The sequence below is a fragment of the Thermothelomyces thermophilus genome, chromosome 2 (genome assembly GCF_000226095.1).
Source record: "Thermothelomyces thermophilus ATCC 42464 chromosome 2, complete sequence".
NCBI lineage: Eukaryota > Fungi > Ascomycota > Sordariomycetes > Sordariales > Chaetomiaceae > Thermothelomyces > Thermothelomyces thermophilus.
The window spans coordinates 745,875-763,463 of record NC_016473.1 but is presented as its reverse complement, the minus strand read 5'-3'; the positions used below and the strand labels follow the sequence as shown (position 1 = coordinate 763,463).

The 17,589-nt window shown below is 56.5% G+C and overlaps 4 protein-coding genes across 4 annotated transcripts; 1 reads left to right on the top strand and 3 right to left on the bottom strand.

Annotated features, from left to right (window-relative positions):
- Window positions 1-485: 485 nt before the first annotated feature.
- On the bottom strand, window positions 486-1,965 carry MYCTH_2300289 (uncharacterized protein). Its single transcript, XM_003661137.1, has 3 exons — window positions 1,577-1,965; window positions 1,416-1,515; window positions 486-1,327 (listed from the first exon to the last, which is right to left on the bottom strand). The coding sequence occupies exons 1-3, from the start codon at window positions 1,595-1,597 to the stop codon at window positions 885-887; spliced, it is 564 nt and encodes a 187-aa protein (XP_003661185.1). The 5' UTR covers window positions 1,598-1,965; the 3' UTR covers window positions 486-884.
- Window positions 1,966-2,653: 688 nt separating this feature from the next.
- Window positions 2,654-4,063, bottom strand: MYCTH_2300287 (uncharacterized protein). The gene has a single exon (XM_003661136.1). The coding sequence runs from the start codon at window positions 3,969-3,971 to the stop codon at window positions 2,817-2,819; it is 1,155 nt and encodes a 384-aa protein (XP_003661184.1). The 5' UTR covers window positions 3,972-4,063; the 3' UTR covers window positions 2,654-2,816.
- A 686-nt stretch (window positions 4,064-4,749) lies between these two features.
- Window positions 4,750-9,279, bottom strand: MYCTH_2300285 (uncharacterized protein). The gene is made up of 2 exons (XM_003661135.1): window positions 5,924-9,279; window positions 4,750-5,853 (listed from the first exon to the last, which is right to left on the bottom strand). The coding sequence occupies exons 1-2, from the start codon at window positions 9,036-9,038 to the stop codon at window positions 4,874-4,876; spliced, it is 4,095 nt and encodes a 1,364-aa protein (XP_003661183.1). The 5' UTR covers window positions 9,039-9,279; the 3' UTR covers window positions 4,750-4,873.
- Window positions 9,280-9,971: 692 nt separating this feature from the next.
- On the top strand, window positions 9,972-16,318 carry MYCTH_2124903 (uncharacterized protein; the record flags this gene model as incomplete). Its single annotated transcript, XM_003661134.1, has 5 exons — window positions 9,972-9,983; window positions 10,600-10,767; window positions 13,363-13,455; window positions 15,808-16,113; window positions 16,229-16,318. The coding sequence occupies 5 exons, from the start codon at window positions 9,972-9,974 to the stop codon at window positions 16,316-16,318; spliced, it is 669 nt and encodes a 222-aa protein (XP_003661182.1).
- Window positions 16,319-17,589: the final 1,271 nt, after the last annotated feature.

Sequence of the window (17,589 nt, the reverse complement as noted above, 5' to 3'; positions counted from 1 at the left end):
CCATGTCAATCCGGGGCGGCTGGATGCAACAGGGCACCCAGCGTTGGTGGGGCGACTTGCTCTTGGCAGAGATTTGGGGATCACAAGAAAACGGCTCCGGAATCACACACTACAAGGGACCGGACCGAGGACTCCACAGGGCCACTCCATCGGAGCGGAGTGGGTTCCCGAGGATGTTGACATGATGTGTACGGAGTAGTGTGTACGGAGTAGTGTTGGTACTCCGTAAAGGTAGGCGCTTGACTCACACTCGTCGGACACAGACGACCCGAACCGACAAGATCAGGAGCATGCCCCAGCTCGGCTTCTTCTTGCTACTGAACCCATCACCGGAACTGCCCGTGCAGTACTGGGGGAAGGAGAAAAGAAAAGAAAGAAGAGAAAAGAATAAGAGAAACAAAATTTTTTTTAAAAAAAGGGGGGATGGTGGTGAGAAGAACGAGAAACGGACATTCACGCTGGTGAGAGACTTATACAATGGCAGACCCAGACCCAGAAGGGGACGAACTGTTTCAAGCTCGATAAAAGACGCCGGCCATTAATCAATTCGTTTCGTAGTCATAGATATCAACGCCGCAAGCACCTCCTCTCTCGCCGCTGCTGCCATGCCTCCCTACTCCCCCGGCCTCCATTGCTCCCCACAGGCAACAAGTATCATTCGCTCTCCGGCTTCAGGCTGCTGCTGGCCATCGGCACTTCCTCGAACACGACGTCGCCCTGTTCGGTGAGGACCGGAATGATTTCCGGTCCATGGTCAACAGCGTTGCCTGGCGGAAGCGTGTTCGACGAGCTCATATCAATCAACTGTATCGCCGCTGATGATTGTCCGCTGGGGGGGGCCCGACCACTCCTCCGCCCTGGACGCCCTCCGGGGCCACATTCACCTAGACCAGCACCTTCTGGTACGTCTCCCCGCGCACGGTCCCCCCGGCCATGGCCTGCCTCACGTTCCGTTTGAATCCCTCCCTGTTGTTCCTCAGATCCTCGGCCGCCTCCTTGTTGAGCGGGTCGCTGGCGTTGGGCTCCAGGAACAGGAACTGCAGCCCCACAATGACCGCGTTCAGGTTCAGCACCGGCTTCCAGTCTTCGCGCAGGATATTCAGGCACACCTTGCCCTCGAGGTCGATGTTGGGGTGGTAGATCTTCTCCCGGCAGAGCACCTTTGGCGGCTCGTGCGGGAACGACGGTGTGATATTGAAGGTGAAGCTAAACCGGCCGCCCTTGTACATGCCCTCGTCGGGCTCGATGTAGAGAATGAAGAAAAGGATGTTGTCTGGGTCGGGGAACTCGGTCGACATCGTGCTGCCGAGGGAGAGCTCGGAGAGGTCTGCAGGGGAGGGTATGCGGTCAGCCGTACCGAGAGGGACGGGAGGAGGGCGGGCGACAGGAGGACCACGAGGGGAGCACCAACGTACCCTTTTGCACTCGTAATTGGGCCGCCGTCACCTTCTTCTTCTTTGGCCCCCCCCCTGACGCGCCATCAGAGGCATTCTCTGCCTTCTGCTGCTCCTTCTTCTGCTCGGGTCGTCAGCAACTTGTGACAGCGTTTTGTGCCCGAACCCCGCCATGACCTTACCATAGACCATATTTTCAACATCGTGGCGGTTGGCCGACCTCGGTCTCAATGAAAAAAAAAAAACCTCTCTGGTTCGCCTAGGTGTTTCGCTAGTGCGCGTAAGCCGGTTCGGACACCAACACGTCTGGCCCGAGGTCGCAGAAGGTGTGGGCTTTCGGGCTGCAAGCACGAGGCAAGGCGGATGGATGTGGGGTTAACTCCGACAGTGGAGGCAGGAAAACTCGGTGCGGAATCGCCCGGCGGTTCACTCGTATGGCCGAAATGGAAAGAAGAACGATGTGGGAGTGTAGATGAGGTATTGTAGCTGGTGGGATATAAAAAAAGAGAGATAGGAGGGAAAATTTATTCGGAAGTTCTATGTTCTATTAGTCGTTGGACTTGAGGTGGGTGACTGCAGAAGCCAACTGAAGTCGATGGCAATGCCAGGATGACACAGCAGGCAGGCAGGCGAGCCCCACATCGACCGGGGTCAAGGAAGGTGGCCCGATAGCCCGATAGCACGATAGCGCGATAGCACGATAGCACAGAGGACGATAGCAGAGGCAGCGCGAATGGCAGGACAAGATCGCGAGGCAGCATCGAGTTTTTCGAGGAGTTGGAGCTTGAGCAGCCTATTCTCTCTCTCAACCCGGAGATTAAGGGGCCGAAGGATTCGGCGAGAGAGCAATGGCAAATGATAGCCCACTGGCTCAAGAATCCGATCAATGCTGGCGGTCGTTTTCTTTCTTTCTTTCTTTCTTTCTTTTTCTTTTTTTCTTTCTTTTTTTCTTTCTTCTTTCTTTTTTTTTGACTCTCGACCCCTTGAGCGCAATGAAACAAAGATGGAATCAGTTCACTGTATGTTTGTGGCACCATAGAGACTATCGAAGCCCTGCTATAAGCCTGCCGTGCATCTTTGTATTCCGTTCAGCTTAGGGCGGACTATCGAGAAGGTTAGGGCTCGGTTTGATAAATCTCAGAATCAGTCGCCCGAAGAGCACGTCCTCCGTCATTGCTTCGAACGTGGCACGGCCGACAACAGCCGAGCCATGGACTGGGAATCGTCTAGTGTAACAATATCTCTATAGCTTCCAACCCCCCTTCCCCCCTTCCTCCCCCGGGCCCCCCGCGTGGGCTCTCCCCGATACCCTTCGCAAACCAGCCCGGCCCCTCGTCGGCCCCTCGACATACCGCAGCGGAGCAGCCTGGGCGTCGTAACAGCCGAGGTAGGTTAAGTAGCAGACATGTTCGCCGGCGATCCCTACGTCTCCACTCTCCTCAGGGAATTGTAATGCTCCCCCAGGCCGTACCCGTGCCGGTAGTAGGCGAGCCACAAGGTCTTGCCCTTGCCCGCCTTCTGGGCCGCCCCCGCCCCCGCCCCGGACTCCTCCTCCTCCTCCCGTTCCTCCTCCTCCTCCTCGGCGGGCTTGACGACCTCCACCCGGCCCTGGCCCTGCACGACCCGGATCTCGACGCCGTACGCGTTGGCGAGGGCGCTGAGCTCGAGCTGGCCGCCCCACTCGGCCGTGTCGCGGATCCGCGCCACGTACTGCTCAATCCCTTCCTCCAGGAAGCCCTCGTACGCGTCCCGGTGGGCCGCGATCCAGTCGGCCGCCGCCCTCCGCACGACCCGGTACGGCGGCAACGACGACGGGGGCTGCTTTGGCTCCTGGTCCGGGTCCGGGCCCCCGTTCGTGTTCTTGTCGGCTTGGACGACCTCCGCCGCCGCCGCCGCCGCCGCCGTCGTCGTCGTCGTCGTCGTCCTCCCGGCCGTCAGGGGGATGTCGTTGGCCTGCAGCTGGTCCGCGACGGCCGAGAAGAGGCAGTGCCCGTCGGGCGCGATCTCGTGCTCGCGGAGGGCGTGCGCGGCAAATTCCTTCTGCATCGCCCGCCGCTCGAGCTCGCGGCGGTCGGGCATCGAGGCCGCTTCGGCGGCGGCGGCGGCCGCGGCGGCTTCCTGCTCCGCTGCGCGGCGGGCGAGGCGTTCTTTTTGGCGGTTTCGTTTTTGTCTTGGCTGTTGTTGTTGTTGTTTTTGTTGTTGTTGTTGCTGGGACGGCGGAGACTGTGATTGTGGTGTCTCTTGGAGGGAAGTGAGTGTGGTGGATTCGAGTTTGTTGGAGAGATCGTCGGCTGTGGCTATTGGAGGCCTTGGAGGTTGTGTTTGGTGTTCCTGTGATTGCTCATCGTCGTCGTTGCTGCCATCAAGAAGATCTTCTGGCCCGTCCGCTTCACCCCTGAACTTGCGCAGTTCTTCATCCTGCCGTTCCTTGAGCTCGCGCTCGAGCCTGTCGCACTCCTCGTTTACAAACTTGCGCGTCTTCTTGGTCGCGTTCTTCTTCTTGTTGGTGATGCGTGATTGGAGGTCCCGCTGCTCCTTTCTGTGTCGTTCCTGGATTTGCTCGAGGGTTTCCTCCATGGTGGCTGTTTCTGGCAGCGACAACCTCGATGTTTGGCTTCGGTGAGTGTTCTGCGAATCTTGCAATCTTTGCGCAGCTTTGTCAAGGCGCGAGGTTCGCGGGGCTTGAACCATGGTGGTGGGGCATGGCGGGGCTGGTACTCGGGTACACTACAAACATACAAACACCATGGTCCGTACATCAGGTACCCTTCTGCGTCTCGCAGAACCAACACAGCTACCCAACTGGTGCGTCTGAGAAAGGGAGATATCCCACTCGACATCTCCTCCCAGGGTTTTGGAACGGCGCAACCTGAGTTTCTCACCATCACATCACCACATATGCACGAGGTGGCCCGAGACAGGAGCGCCCTCTTACGGTCAAGTCACAGGACCAGGCGATTCGACTCATTTCGTATCCTGACCGGCTGTTTAGTTTTTATTATTTTTTTATTTTTTTATTTTTTTATTTTTTTATTTTTATTTTTTGCTCAACTGAGCCGCGGCTGGCCGGGCCTCGGAATTTGAACGGAAACGTAATATACAATAGAAAGTTTTGGGTTGCCCCAGAATTGGTATCACAAATCGAAGTGGGCTGGCATAACAAGAAACACACCGAAATTCCCTCCGGCAGCATTGTGCTTTGCTCCTCCCAGAGCCTTGAAAACCCCCCATATACGTGAAAAGGAAAACGGTGCCCTCTCGGAGAGAGAGAGAGAGAGAGAGAGAGAGAAAGGGATGACAAGCATATGCTGGTCGTGAAAGAAGGACCCCAGGAGACCTTTTTTTCGTTCTCGTTTTGGGTTCGGTTGACCAAGAAGAGAGATTAGAAAGCAATAGGAAAAGCGTCAGTCATGACTGGATTGCGGCGAGAGCCGCGAGATGTAATGAAAGGAGGCAAGGCCGAGAGGAGGAAAGCTCTCCTAAAATCCCCTGAAGGGATCGTCCCTCAGATACCACTCGTCCAAGTCGTCCGTGGCTCGCGTGGTGCGACTCTGCCGGCTGCTGCGGCTGGTACGGCGCCGGAGCTCTTTGCTCCGCCGTCGCGCCATTAGCCGGTAGTCGTCCAGCTCGTACGGCGGCGTATCGCTCCACGTGAGGGGGCTGATGAAGGCCTCCATGCGCACCGTGCCGATGGCGTCAAAAAAGTTATTCGTGCCGGGCCCGCTCGGCCGGCTCGAGGCTTCCGACGTGCGAACCGAGGGCGTCGCCCACGTCATGGCACTCGATCCCGTGATGGCGCTGGCTCCGGTGTTGCTGTAAATGTCCGACGACCCGGCGGTCATGACGCTGTTGCCAGCCGTGCTGTTCGACGCCGTGTGATACCCGCCGCTCCCAGCCGTGCCCGAGAAGCCTCTAAACGAGATGGGCGGGCCGGTGTGCCCGCCGGTGTTGCTGCGCTTGCGCCCGTGTACCACCGGTGCGTGGTTTGTCCGGTCGGAGAATCGAGGGATGGGGGGCGGCTCAGCGGTATCTCTCGACAGGTCGCGCGCATGCGCGGGGTGACTGTAGACCTCGGGCACTGGACGGGGCCGGAAGGTGGGAATGGCCGGCGGGGCACTGTCCGGCTGCGACTCCGCCGTTACCGGATCCGACTTGACGCCTGCTTTGGCCTTGGTGAGGCGGATCGAGTCCCGAATTGCCCGCCGTTTGGGCTTTGGTAACTCGTATTGCTCGGCTAACGGTTTCGGCTGCGGGACCATCAAAGTCTCCGGTATGGCTTGGTTAGAGTGCGCAAGGAACGAGAGCGACGTCAACCAGATGTAATGGCGTTCGGCGCTGGTGGCGGTAAACTTCAGGGCTCGCTGTGGCGTCAAGATGAGAATCGACCTGTTGAAGATGCTGGCGACCCCCTTTGGAGGCGGGTTGTCGTCTTTGACATCCAGCACCGACTGGATCGCCACTGCTCAGTGTCAGCAATCCGAAAATCCATCAAAAAAAAAAAAATCCGGCATCGGGAAAAGATCACCTACATTTGCGGCCGGATTTGCCCAAGAGCGCGCTTCCCGAGGTTGGCTGCTTGCTGCTCCAGAGAATCGAACGCTCGTACGGCGCGAGCCACACCCACCTCTTATGACGGTCGTTGCTACTGTCATCGCCGCCCTTGGCGTCTGCAACCCCAAATGACTTTCGCCTCCGCACATATTTGAACATCCATTCGCCCACCATGGTTTGGGCAATGGCGTCCACCACTGTGGGTGTCTGGTTCGAGCCGCCGTGCGACGCGGCTCCCGTGTCGGCGGTGTTCGCCGTCGTGGTTGACGGCTGAGACCTGTGGCTCCTGTCTCTCGGCGCCATGTACCCATCTCTCGTGCGCGGCGCCGTGATGTCGTTGCCCGGCAACGGAGGAAGCCCGGGACTCTCGGGCGCTTCGGTCGACAGCGAGACGGGAGGCGGCGAGCGGCTGCCGCGTCGCCGGTTCCTATGGCTCCGGGGCATGACCGCCGCAGAGCGCACCTTGCGAATGCTGCTGGCACGGTAGTGACTCCTGCCAGAACCCCGCCTAGACCAGGCATCCGAACCCTTGCTTGGGCTTGCGCGCCCATCGCTTGGGGCGCTGATGCTGATGGGCGGCTTCCTAGAACTAGCGCGCGTCGGGATGGGGAACGGAGGCTCCCTCGGATCCGTTATGCTGGGGCTCCTGGCCCTCTGGTGGGAAGCGATGCCGTTTTGGATCATGACGGCCCGGCGCATGACGCTTGATTTGGTCCCGAAGGCCGAAGGCCGGCCGCCGCGTCTCGAGACTCTCCTGCCGAAGGACGAATCCCGCATGTCATGAGTCGGGTAAGATCCGTAGTCGAACGCCTCGCCATCCTCGGACCCGCGGCCAAACAGGCGGTTGCTGGCCTTCAGTGAAAACGTGTTCTCGGACGAGGTCACAGTTCCAATCGAGTTCCGCTTGCCGCCGAGGCTCGACCCGCTTCTGGGGTTTGGCGCGGACAGGGCGGTGCGGTATTCGGAGTCGCTGAGTTCAGCATCCATGAATTCATCAGCCTCATCGGAGCTGTTTCCATCAAAGCCGGCGAACAAGCTGCTGATTCGGGGCGGCCGCCGCATAGGAGCTCTCTGACTCGAGAGCGGTCCGTTATCGTTGTTCCCCGGGTAGAGATCAGAGGTTTCTTCTTCCAGGATAGACGGGGCTATCGGTGGGGATGAGGGCATGTCGTTGAGGCTCCGCTTGCTCGTCAACCGCCGCGGGTTCCGCGGGGGCAGAGTTCCCGGCACTGGCGTGAACTGCCGAGTATCCTCTGTGGCATTTTCTGCAGCACCGCCGGCGGGCGAGGATGGCCTAGACGTGATGGCGGACGGGTGAAGGTGCGGAGGAAGTTTGTCCAGCCGTTTATCAACCCGGATCTCCTCTGTTTGCATCGAGGTCGACGTCACGGAGATGGTGGTTTGCAAGGAGACTTGGCATCCGAAGTCCTTGGTGAGCTGCGGAAGAAGCGGCTCGCGTGGTGTGGTCGGGCGGCTTGTTGGAGGAATGATGCTGATGCTGGGAACGGGCATCGGGAGGGCAAGGAGAGAGGGATCGAGAGGAGGAGGAGGAGGAGGAGGCGCCTCCTCGGTCTGCGTTGAAGCGGAGACCATGACAGGCCGCGGCGGCGGTGGCGGCGGGGTCTTCGGTCTCGGAGACGGGGCTGCCTCCTGCAGTGGCGATTTGGGCGTCCTCGGTGGGCTTAGGGGCTCCTCGACCGTTTGAGATGATCCGTTGACCATCAAGCTGTGGATTCCGGGCATCCTAATAGCGAGCGGCTGAGTGGCACTCACTCGTTTCCTCCGCTGATTTGCCTCAATCTCCTGGTCGGCACGGGGAGGGCTGTCGACATCGCAAACCCGCTCGTGCCGCTGCACGAAGGACGCAGGGTCGGGCGCCGGCGGCTTGACAGGAACGATCTTCGGCGACGGCGGGGGTGAGAACTGTATCCCAGTGTCGACATAGCTGACCTTGGGGGGGGCGGGCGGAAGAGACTCGTCGTCCTCTTTGACCATGCCGTCCTCCAGCCTCTCGAGCGCAGCACGGTTGAAAGCCAGCTTTCCGCGAGCTACGCTTCCGGGCCTCACCAGGCTGTCAGTGCTCCAGTGTCTCTGATGCGTCTTGACTGCTAGGCTATCCCGGCTGAAGTTCCGCATGTGCCCCCCCTTAGACAGGACACTGTCCCGGCCGCCATAGTCGCTGTCGTCGTCGTAACCGCCGTCGAATCCCAACTCGTCGGCGAGGGAGTTCCCCGTCGCCTTGAGGATGCTGTTCGCAACCGAGAACCGGACGCTGTTCGTGAGGCTCATGCTCCTCACGCTGGCGGCATCGTTGTTATCCTTGACGCTGCCGTCCTCCCCGTCGCTCTCGGCCCCGTTGGCCGGCCCATTTTGCCCATTTTGCCCATTTTGCCCATTTTGCCCTTGGGCCTGAGCGGCTTGGAATGCGGCGACCTCTTCTAGAACCGCCTTCAGCCGCGTCTCGGCGACGTGAATCCTCCGCTCGTATTTCCGCTTCTCATCCTCCCATTCTTCTTTCTCCTTTGCCCACTGCCCATGTACGCGCTCCGAATCTTCTTCCTGACTCCGCAGTTTCTTCTGTACCGCTTCGAGCCGCTTTCGGGCCTCCGCAGCCGACTCGATTGCTTCATCGCGCTCCTTTGCTAACTCCCCCAGCGCGGAAGATGTCCCGCCTTCCAACAAGGACAGCTGCCGCTTCAATGACCTACTCTCCTTCCCTGTGGCCAATAGTGACGCTTGCAAAAACTCAGACTCTTCCCGGGCCGCGTGCAGGGAACTTTCGAGGCTCTCGATGATCTTCAGCTTTTCTTCCTGGTCACGCCTGAGGGAAAGAATCTCGGAAACCAGGCTCGCATGGAGGGTGGGCGTGAAGCGACGGGGGTCCAGAATGCTGATGTTCTCATCGTTGGTGACATCCCTGGACGATCTCTTGGATCCTCTCTCACTCTTGTCTCCAGGAACCGGCGGGGGGGAGCGGCTTTTGCCTTTCTTCCCAGGAGGCGTGATAGATCTCTTCGATTTTCGAGAGCTCCGCGACACCGCGCGGGAGAGTGTCGGCCCGGCCGATTCGTCTTCGGTTTCCCACACGTTCATGGTGAATGCAGTGTGACAGCCCGGAACCGACAGAGTACGCCGTCTCTCGCTTGGTCGGGGAAGAGCTCAGGTCATTTGGACTGTTGAAGAAGCTGTTACCCAATAACGCGGATTTGTGTGCGCAAGCGCGTGTAAGTGGTAGTGCCAAACTCCAATAGCCCAAACTGCGATGATCCCTGTCGACTAGCACAAGCTTGATTTCGGTCTGTTTCAAGCTGATGAGCCAAGCTTCGACGGGGAGACCCCTAACTCGGAAGCTCAGCCGAACGTCAATGTTCAGGATAAGTTCGTGTCGCACGGAATTCACGATATGCGCAACCGAAGACTACCCAGATGGTTTGCTGCAACAACTCGGGATAGCAATCGCTCGGATTCAATTGTAGTCGTCGCTGTTAGTGCTGTTGCTGACTTTCTTGTACTGTAATATTCCCATCCGTTGCGACCACAGTCCTGTCGCAATTGGTCAATTAGCAACGCTGCCAACCGAGTGGCGTCTGAGAGAGCTTTAACTATAGCAGGTGAAATAAAAGGGGATTAGGGGGAGTTCCCGAATATAAGCGACCGCCCCGTTGGGTCTAGGGTACCCTGGAGCGGAGGAGGGAACCGATATTGGGCGAGAACCGAGATCCAACCAACTTACAGATTGCAGAATCAGATGTCGCGCAGGCGGTAATGAAGTCGTGGAGGGAGGCGCAGACTTTCAGTTTGGCAAAGAGACAATGTTCGGGGCCGGGATCCAAGGCTGGCGTTTCTCGAACACTTCCCAATTCGGAACGAGGGAGTGGAATCGGGAGGTGGATAAACTACTGCAGTGGGTTTGTCGCGGTCTCAATGGCTGCGCATTCCAAGGCGAGACAAGGACGTCGCGATCTTCTGCAGGCAGGAATGTCTCGGTTGGTTAGCAAAGGCCGGTTGAAAGTAAGACTGCAGATCATGGGAGACGACGTCAGTCTGGAGTTGCCCCGTACCTTTTTTTTTAACCTCGAGTGCAGCCCGGTCGAGAAAATAAAGTGTCAGTAGAAAAGAAGGCCCCGGCTGCTAAAGAGAGACTCGAAGAGAAAACGTAACGAGGATTGTGATCGGAAAGAAAGGGAACAGGGTATCGTATCGCGCGACTCGTCGAATGAAAGGAGAGTTTAGAAAGGAGGAAGCACGCTGTGCCGAGGTCGTTCGTCAGACCGAACTGACCGGACGGACGAAGTCGAATCGGCGTCCTAGAAAACACACACACACGGGCGAGCGTGCGCAGAGAAGCAGCTGCGCTTCAGAAACAAAACCGAGAAGAAAAGGAGGATGATGACGCCTCAGGTGCAACTCCCCGCTAGCGGACGTGGGATGGTATTGTAATCCGTACATTACCAGGCCTGGGCTCTGTGTGATTGCTCCACTCTTCGAAGGAAACCATCAGGGGATAGTCGAGGAGCCCTGCAACTCTGCTTGCATGCGTGCGTTCCCTTGTTGTGGAGCGTATGTAATAGTATTCCGCACACAACACTACGCTAATCCGGGCACCACCTGGACATCTTGGCGCGAATCTGGAAGCTGCTGCCACGACCGCGAGGAGCTCTCGAGACACCCGCGCAACCGCCGAACAAAAACACGGGCCAATGACCGGCGCACCCTGCCGGGCTCCCACTCGCACGTCTCCCTCTTCAGCCTCCAACCATCCGCGAAGGAAGGCGAGGCGGCTCAAGATTGGCTCCGCAGTCTGCACGCGCGGGACGAGCATGTACGATCGCTGTCGACATGTTTCAGGTATCCATCAATAGGATTAACTAACGGCAGCAGCAATCTGACCTGGACCTTTGTGCAGTTCACAGCCGCACAACTCGATTTCCGGCAGCCTCGGCGGGCATTCATCCACCATATATCCGTACTTGAGTCGACTAAGTACTGTGGTGCACGGATTAGCCTATGTACTGTACTGTGCATTACACTACTGCGGAAGTTATCGAAGGATGGAGAGACACATTGACTCGCTCAAAGCCCCGGCCATCTCAGGGCGCCGAAGGGCTGGGTCGGATTGGGGCCGGGCTGGGGGCCCTTCCGCTGGCGAGGATTGCTGTGCTCGGTACACTAAAAACATTCGAGAAGACAAGGATGGAAGGGGGAACTTCCCTGGTTCGCGTATTGTTTGCAATTCCCGAGCACTCGACGGTGCCAACTTAGAGCGGGAAACTGTCCCGACGAGGGAATCTCGGGTTTCATCTGGCGAAGGTCGCAGCAGACTCTCCAAAGCGGTGCACGACTACATAGTGCGCAGTGCACACTACATACGCGCCTCGCCCACTCCCGTGCCTTGGTATCTCCTGCTATTTTACCTTACACTACGATACGACGCGTACAAGCATGTGGTTATCTTTCCGGGGTTGCAAGATCACCGTCATCCACCTTGGAAGGGCAGCCTCGCAGAAGCGCAACTCAATCTGCAAGGACTCGTCGAGAAAGCGCAAATGGCCGCACGGTGCCAACTCTAACACTGCTCCCCAAAAAGGGACAAGGCGCCGGGATAGGCACCAGCTCGCTAGCCCGTTTGGGATCAGGCCCTCCTGTGACGGCCGCGAGGCAGCGAATAGGAACCGGCGCCAAGTTGAGGCTAATTTCCCGACGTGATAGGATGTTGAAGATCCCCCCCGGGCTCGCTGGCTGAGGTCCCACGGGTGGAGATGGTGGGGGTGCGGCCAATGGGCTGTGCTCCACCGGAGCTCTTCCCGTTTCATGACTTCGAGTCTTTTTCCATGCTTGTTCATTTCGTCTCGAACGACGGCACTGGAGCTAAGAGATAGGCGAGGCCGCGGCTGCTGAACCATCACTGGATCGGAACGGCACGACTATGCATGAGAACAGGCGAAAAAAAAAAAAAAAAAAAAAAAAAAAAAAAAAAAAAAAGAGGAACCGGGTGATATTTGGAGGGTAGCTACGGAGCAGTCCCCGTCCCATGTCTGCGTGTGATGGGATGCTACTCCGCATACGGGGAACCTCTCTCATTGCTCATTTCAAGGTAATCCGTACAGTACATAAGGTAGGTACATACATGTACATACACATACCTTCATACATGCCTCGGTTGGTCGTCTAAACAGTGCATTCCAAGTCGGTACTTCGCTCGGCTGCGGCTCACCATCGCCGATACCGGGTCATCATGGTGCCGGATCATGATGGATGCGAGGGCTCTCCTGAGCTACTTGGTACACCAACTAACAAGAAGCGGCGCCTCTGGTGATAATACGGCAGAATGAGTGGAGGAGCTGTCATTTTTTGCGCGGCAATTAACCAGAACGGACCGGCTGCACTAGTCCCCTACTAACACAAAACCGTATACGGTACACTGCATACTCGACGGAGGCGCAACCGCGTTAGTTAAATCAATACAGAGTAAATTACGGAGTAGTTAGTGTGGATTCCCTCCCTCCTGTAAGTTAGTGGTTTGGCGATCCAGACACGGCCGGAAGCTCGAGATTTGCACGCCAGAAATTCCCGCTGTGCCGCTGTTGTACTGTACGACCCTCCACGCCTTTCAGCGATCGGGAGCTGCGATGTCCGTCCCGGCTTCCCAGGTCCCGCGCCCTCGAGGAGTCCAGATCAGGTATCACATTGTGTCCGTGCCGATTTATTTCTTATGCGTGGCCGGGGTCGATATCCACTGCCACATGCCTTCCTGCACGGTAACGTGCATTGGACCATGCTTTTTTTGATCGAGGGGTCAAGTCCATCTCGTGGCTAAAGTAAGACTCGAGGGTCTGGGGGCGGGTCTGGCAGTTCCGTCAACAGACCCAAAAGAAGTAATAACTACGGAGTGTGTATACATTCTACAGGTACATACATACCTGTAGTATATACACTACACAATTGCTGTGCCTAATGTACTTGTGCTGCGGAGTGTAATGATTCAAGATGCAGGCTGTCACTTCGCTTAGCCTGTTGTCGTGCGGCCGTCATGACCCAAATTGCCGATATACACAACCATTACTAGAAAGAGACCGAGAAAAAGAAACAAGCAATATCAGAGGGGAAACCCCGGAACTCAACACGCCAAGCCCGCGAGTGAGACCAACCGACAGAATGATATTTCGTCCCAGCCTCTGAGAGACCACGACCACAAGAAAGACCGCGTTCTCCGACCAAGTGCGACCATTGGTTGGCGGGCTAGCGAGGTCACCCTGCAACGTTGGAACTTTTCCGTCACAAAGATCGGCTGAGAGAGGATCGCTCGGCTCTCGCAGGCAAAGAACACGCCGTGACAACAAACCCTTGGTCTTCATCCCACGCCCATCTGCAAGATGGATTCGGCACCTGCAGCACACGCCCTGACTGCAGCTGCCAGGTGCCCTCCAATGGGGACAGCTACCGCACCCTGGCTGTGCTGTCTGCAAAACGCACGGATTCTCCGGAAACCACCGTCATCTGGGGCGAGAATGTTTACGGATTACACTACCCCCACTTTTTTCTCTCCCCTGAACCCTTGAGAAGTGCAAAAGCTGCCTCATCAACACGGTTATTACACTACGCTGCAGGTGACGCCCGCAGAATGCACGAACTAACTGCACTACTGCGTAGTGAACTTGAGAGATCCCTGAAAGGACGGGGAAGTCGAGATGTTCCTGCACACACTCCATAAACACCACTAACTAATAAAAAGAGAGACGCGTCCCTCTGCATCCAGGGTCTGAAACTCGCTTTTGGGCTATGCAGGTGACGACGCGGGGCTTCGGTACTTCAATTGCAGCGTGCTCGCTCGGTTGTGTCGGTTGTCGTCCACCTGCAGGTCCTGTTGGTCCGTTGTTATACTTTATATATCTTGCCGTCAACAAGCGCCCCTCTCCGTGCGATTTTTGCTTGGGTTTATTAACTGCGTACACTAGTGTGTGTACCGAGTAACTAGTAGTTGTTGTCGCCGCGGAGCGTCGAGCCGACTCGCCATCCATTCCCAAGTAATAGCCCGGGGCCATCGGTGCCAGCGCCCTGACGACCGCGTTACCAAGTATGGTGGGCAATATGGCCTGTAGTGAGTTTTGTACATACACACATTGTAGGTATATGCACACAGTACAGTACATGCTAGTAGCGCGTAGGTATCCTTCTGTGCCACCGCGTATCCGTAGCTCTTCGTAGAAACCCCTCGAGAGCTCAGCCAACTTGGCAACTTGCCTAAACTGTGTATTAGTTTGTCAAGGCCGAGGGCAAGATGATGACGGGGTCGGACTCGACTCTACCCCGACGCATGGTGTGTCACTGGCTGTCCGGGTATATGGTACATGAACAGAGAGGGAGTTGCTTGCGTCTGGGCAGCCGGTGCGTGTCGCTCATCAGCGCAACAAAAGATCTTACGTGGCTGGTACCAGGCCGGACGGGCTCGTGTCCGATGGAGAAGATGGCTTCCTAAGCTCGGAGTGGGGTGAATGGAGTAACAGCATGCGGTTGCAGAGAGCCATTTTGGTCGAAACTGTCCTCAACTGCCTGCCTCACCAATCCACTGCTTGGGGCTTCTTCCGTGTGGCTATCTCCTTCGAACAACTTGAGCACAGCAGGAGTCTCAACTGGCCAAAAATGTTGATTTGCCTGACAAACCTTGGAAAGCACCGCATCTCCCCGTCAACCTCAGTAGGTATGCAAACCAAGTGGCAAGCTCTGCAGGACCTTGCCCACTAGCCGACTAAGAAACACTCTGGATGCTGTCAGTCCAGATGCAGGGTGTAAATTCGGAAGTGGTACCGTTAAATCAGCCCGATCTCGGTCTCCAGCACCAAGCTGGAATTGTCTGTTGTAGAAGTCTTTGACAGGAGAGATACGAATTTGTTTGGAAATGCAAGCCACACACACACACACGCGCACACACACACACACCCCACACACATACACATTTTGACAGGGCTCCAGCCAAAGTAGATGTCCGGGCGATGGAATGAAGGATAATGGGAAACCCATAAAATAAGGGTGTTGTTGGGGGAGGTAAACAAAGCAACCATGAGACACCAGACACGAGAATCTGGGACAATGCATCGCGCGATGTCTAAACCTAAAACCGCTCTAACCCATTTGACCAGAGCAGGTGCAGTCTTTCTTGGTCTGGTAGTCTCACTTCATCGTGATGCTCCTGGGCCAACCCCCCTAGCTAATGCCCTCGTGCCAGGTTCTTTTGTAATCTACCTGGACGTCAAGCCTTTAGTGCCGACAGCGTTTACAGCGTAGTGTATGCTGAGTTGCGGCCGTTATTACTTTCAAGTGGAACGGTAATTGGACGCTGGTATGTGGAGTGGGATAGAGAAAGCCCAAGAGGCCCACACGGGGCTGTAAGTTTTACCAGCATCACCAATATCCGCATCTCCAGCTCGTTCATCAAGACTTGGGGGTTGTGTTGATGATGTATGGTCTTCTCTTAGGTCTATAGTGTCGCCTATTCGGACAACTCATTTCGTTATGGATGCCAGAATCCAACAAGAGTCCACGGTGATGTATGTACATCCAACCGATCAGAATCCTCAACCACTGAAGGAGGACCCCAGCGAACCCAAGAAACATGGCAGCTGCTCTTGACGGGGTCCGCCTCCCCGCAAGTGCTAACTTACCCTGCCCTTCTACCTGGCATATATATATACTTCCATCCAGCACCATCATTCAGCGTGCTTAACCGCCCACAAAAGTCCTCGTCACCACACCTTCCTCCCTCCAAGCCCTCCCATTCTTTTTCTTTCTTTCCTCTATCTTCAGAGCACGACCTTGACGTCTGACGGCAACTCCGCTCCCATCAACACCTCTGAGAATAAGCCAGCCTCCGCCTCGCCTTCCTCACCCCCTTTTCATCCCACCGCAAGCCCGCCACGGTTCCCACACCCGCAAAGTCAAAAACGAAGGAAGGAGAGAAGGGGGAACAGAAGGGAGGTTTCGCCTCTGCCCTGTGCCCCCGGTTGAAACGGCTACGGCGCGTTACACGCACTCCTTCAAGGCATCCGGGCCGGGTCTGAACGGACGGACAACAGTCCCGACCCTCCCCCCTCCTCCGCAGGAGGGCTCAAGGCAGCGGACGCCGCAAAGACCATCGCACCATCGTGAGCCGCGCTTCGACATGGCAGAGCGCGTATGTTTCGGAGATGATGCTTCCCGAGGGAAGAGTTTTTTGGGGGTGGGGAGGAAGGGGGGAAGCTTAGAGGTGCTACGGGAACAGGGCGCTGCCAAACGACCTGGGCGGCTAGTCGCGACTCAATGGCAATGGGAGGCCGATTCCGGCGGGACTTTCCATCGTATGCCCGTCTCTCGAGGCTGCGTGTCTCGAGAATATCTGAGGCGCCTCGGGGTTTGACCCCGAGTAGCTGGGCATGGTTCAGGTGCAGCGGATCTCAAAACCGTTTTCATCCTCCTTCCATCTTTCTTTCCTAGTTCTTCTGACCCATATTTAGCAACCGGGAACGGGTGTCGAAAGACAGACGAGGGAGGAAGCTATAGGGGACGGAATGGGTAAATATCTGAAATACTAGCTGGAGGACACGGGGCCTTCGAAAGCCTGATGGCTTAGTGGGTTGGTGTTCGATGGGGGAAAGAAGACTACTACAACGGACCGCATACGTATACTGCTGAGTCATTGATCAATATCCCGATTTCGGCTCGCTCCTGCCCAAGGTTGGCGTTGATGATCATATCAACCCTAGGTAGTCAATGGCTATCGGGGTTTCCCAATCTTTGTCTGAACAGCAAGCAAGATGGATTCTACCACGTGCCTTGCTCAGACATCACATCCAAACTCATGGGCCAACCCAGGCCCAGCCAACCTCGACAGAACTGCGAACAATAGAAGGACATTATTGATTGCTCTGTATAGTACTAGTGATACAGTCCCGGTTTGTTTGTTAGCAGAGTTTGAAGGGTGTGTCTTTGCTTCCACTCGTTGAAACGAGAGGAGGGGGAAATCAGCAATAGCTTCCCTCCCCCTCTTGGGATCAGCTACCGACAAACAAAGAGGGATTGCTGTCCCAAACAAAGTCTAACAGACTGTGTCCGACAATGCAAAGGGATACCAGCCTTCACCTCGTTGAGCCTGAGCCTTAGCCTTACGGAAAGCGAAAGGATATTGTCGCTCTCACCAAGATGCCGACCTCAGCGTGTCGAACCTACGCCTCGAGTGGTTGATACCAACGACAGATGGACGGGCTGAGCATAAATCGCTTTCACATATAGAGATGGGACGTCAAATGTAGACGGCAGAGCGTCCTGCGCGCTGATGACGAAGCAGCCGGGTGCGGATTGGAGTTGACGGCTGAATCCCCCGCAGGCCATTGATCTCGTGCTCTCCGAGTAGTAGGATATGCAGGTAACGCTGCTGCGTCAAGCACTGTGCTTTTGCCTTCTCCATCGTGTGGCGCATCTCGCTCAATTGGAGGCTGTCTGCTCCTGATCTCTGGTGGCGCAAGGCCTGCAACAGCTCGGTGGCCTTCAATATTCCGTCCGTACAGACCACAGAATGTGACCAACGGAGTGGACGGAGTATTCCGTACAGTATCAGATCCGCATCGGCACCCAGCTTTATGTTGTGCATACATACATACATACAGTACAAAGA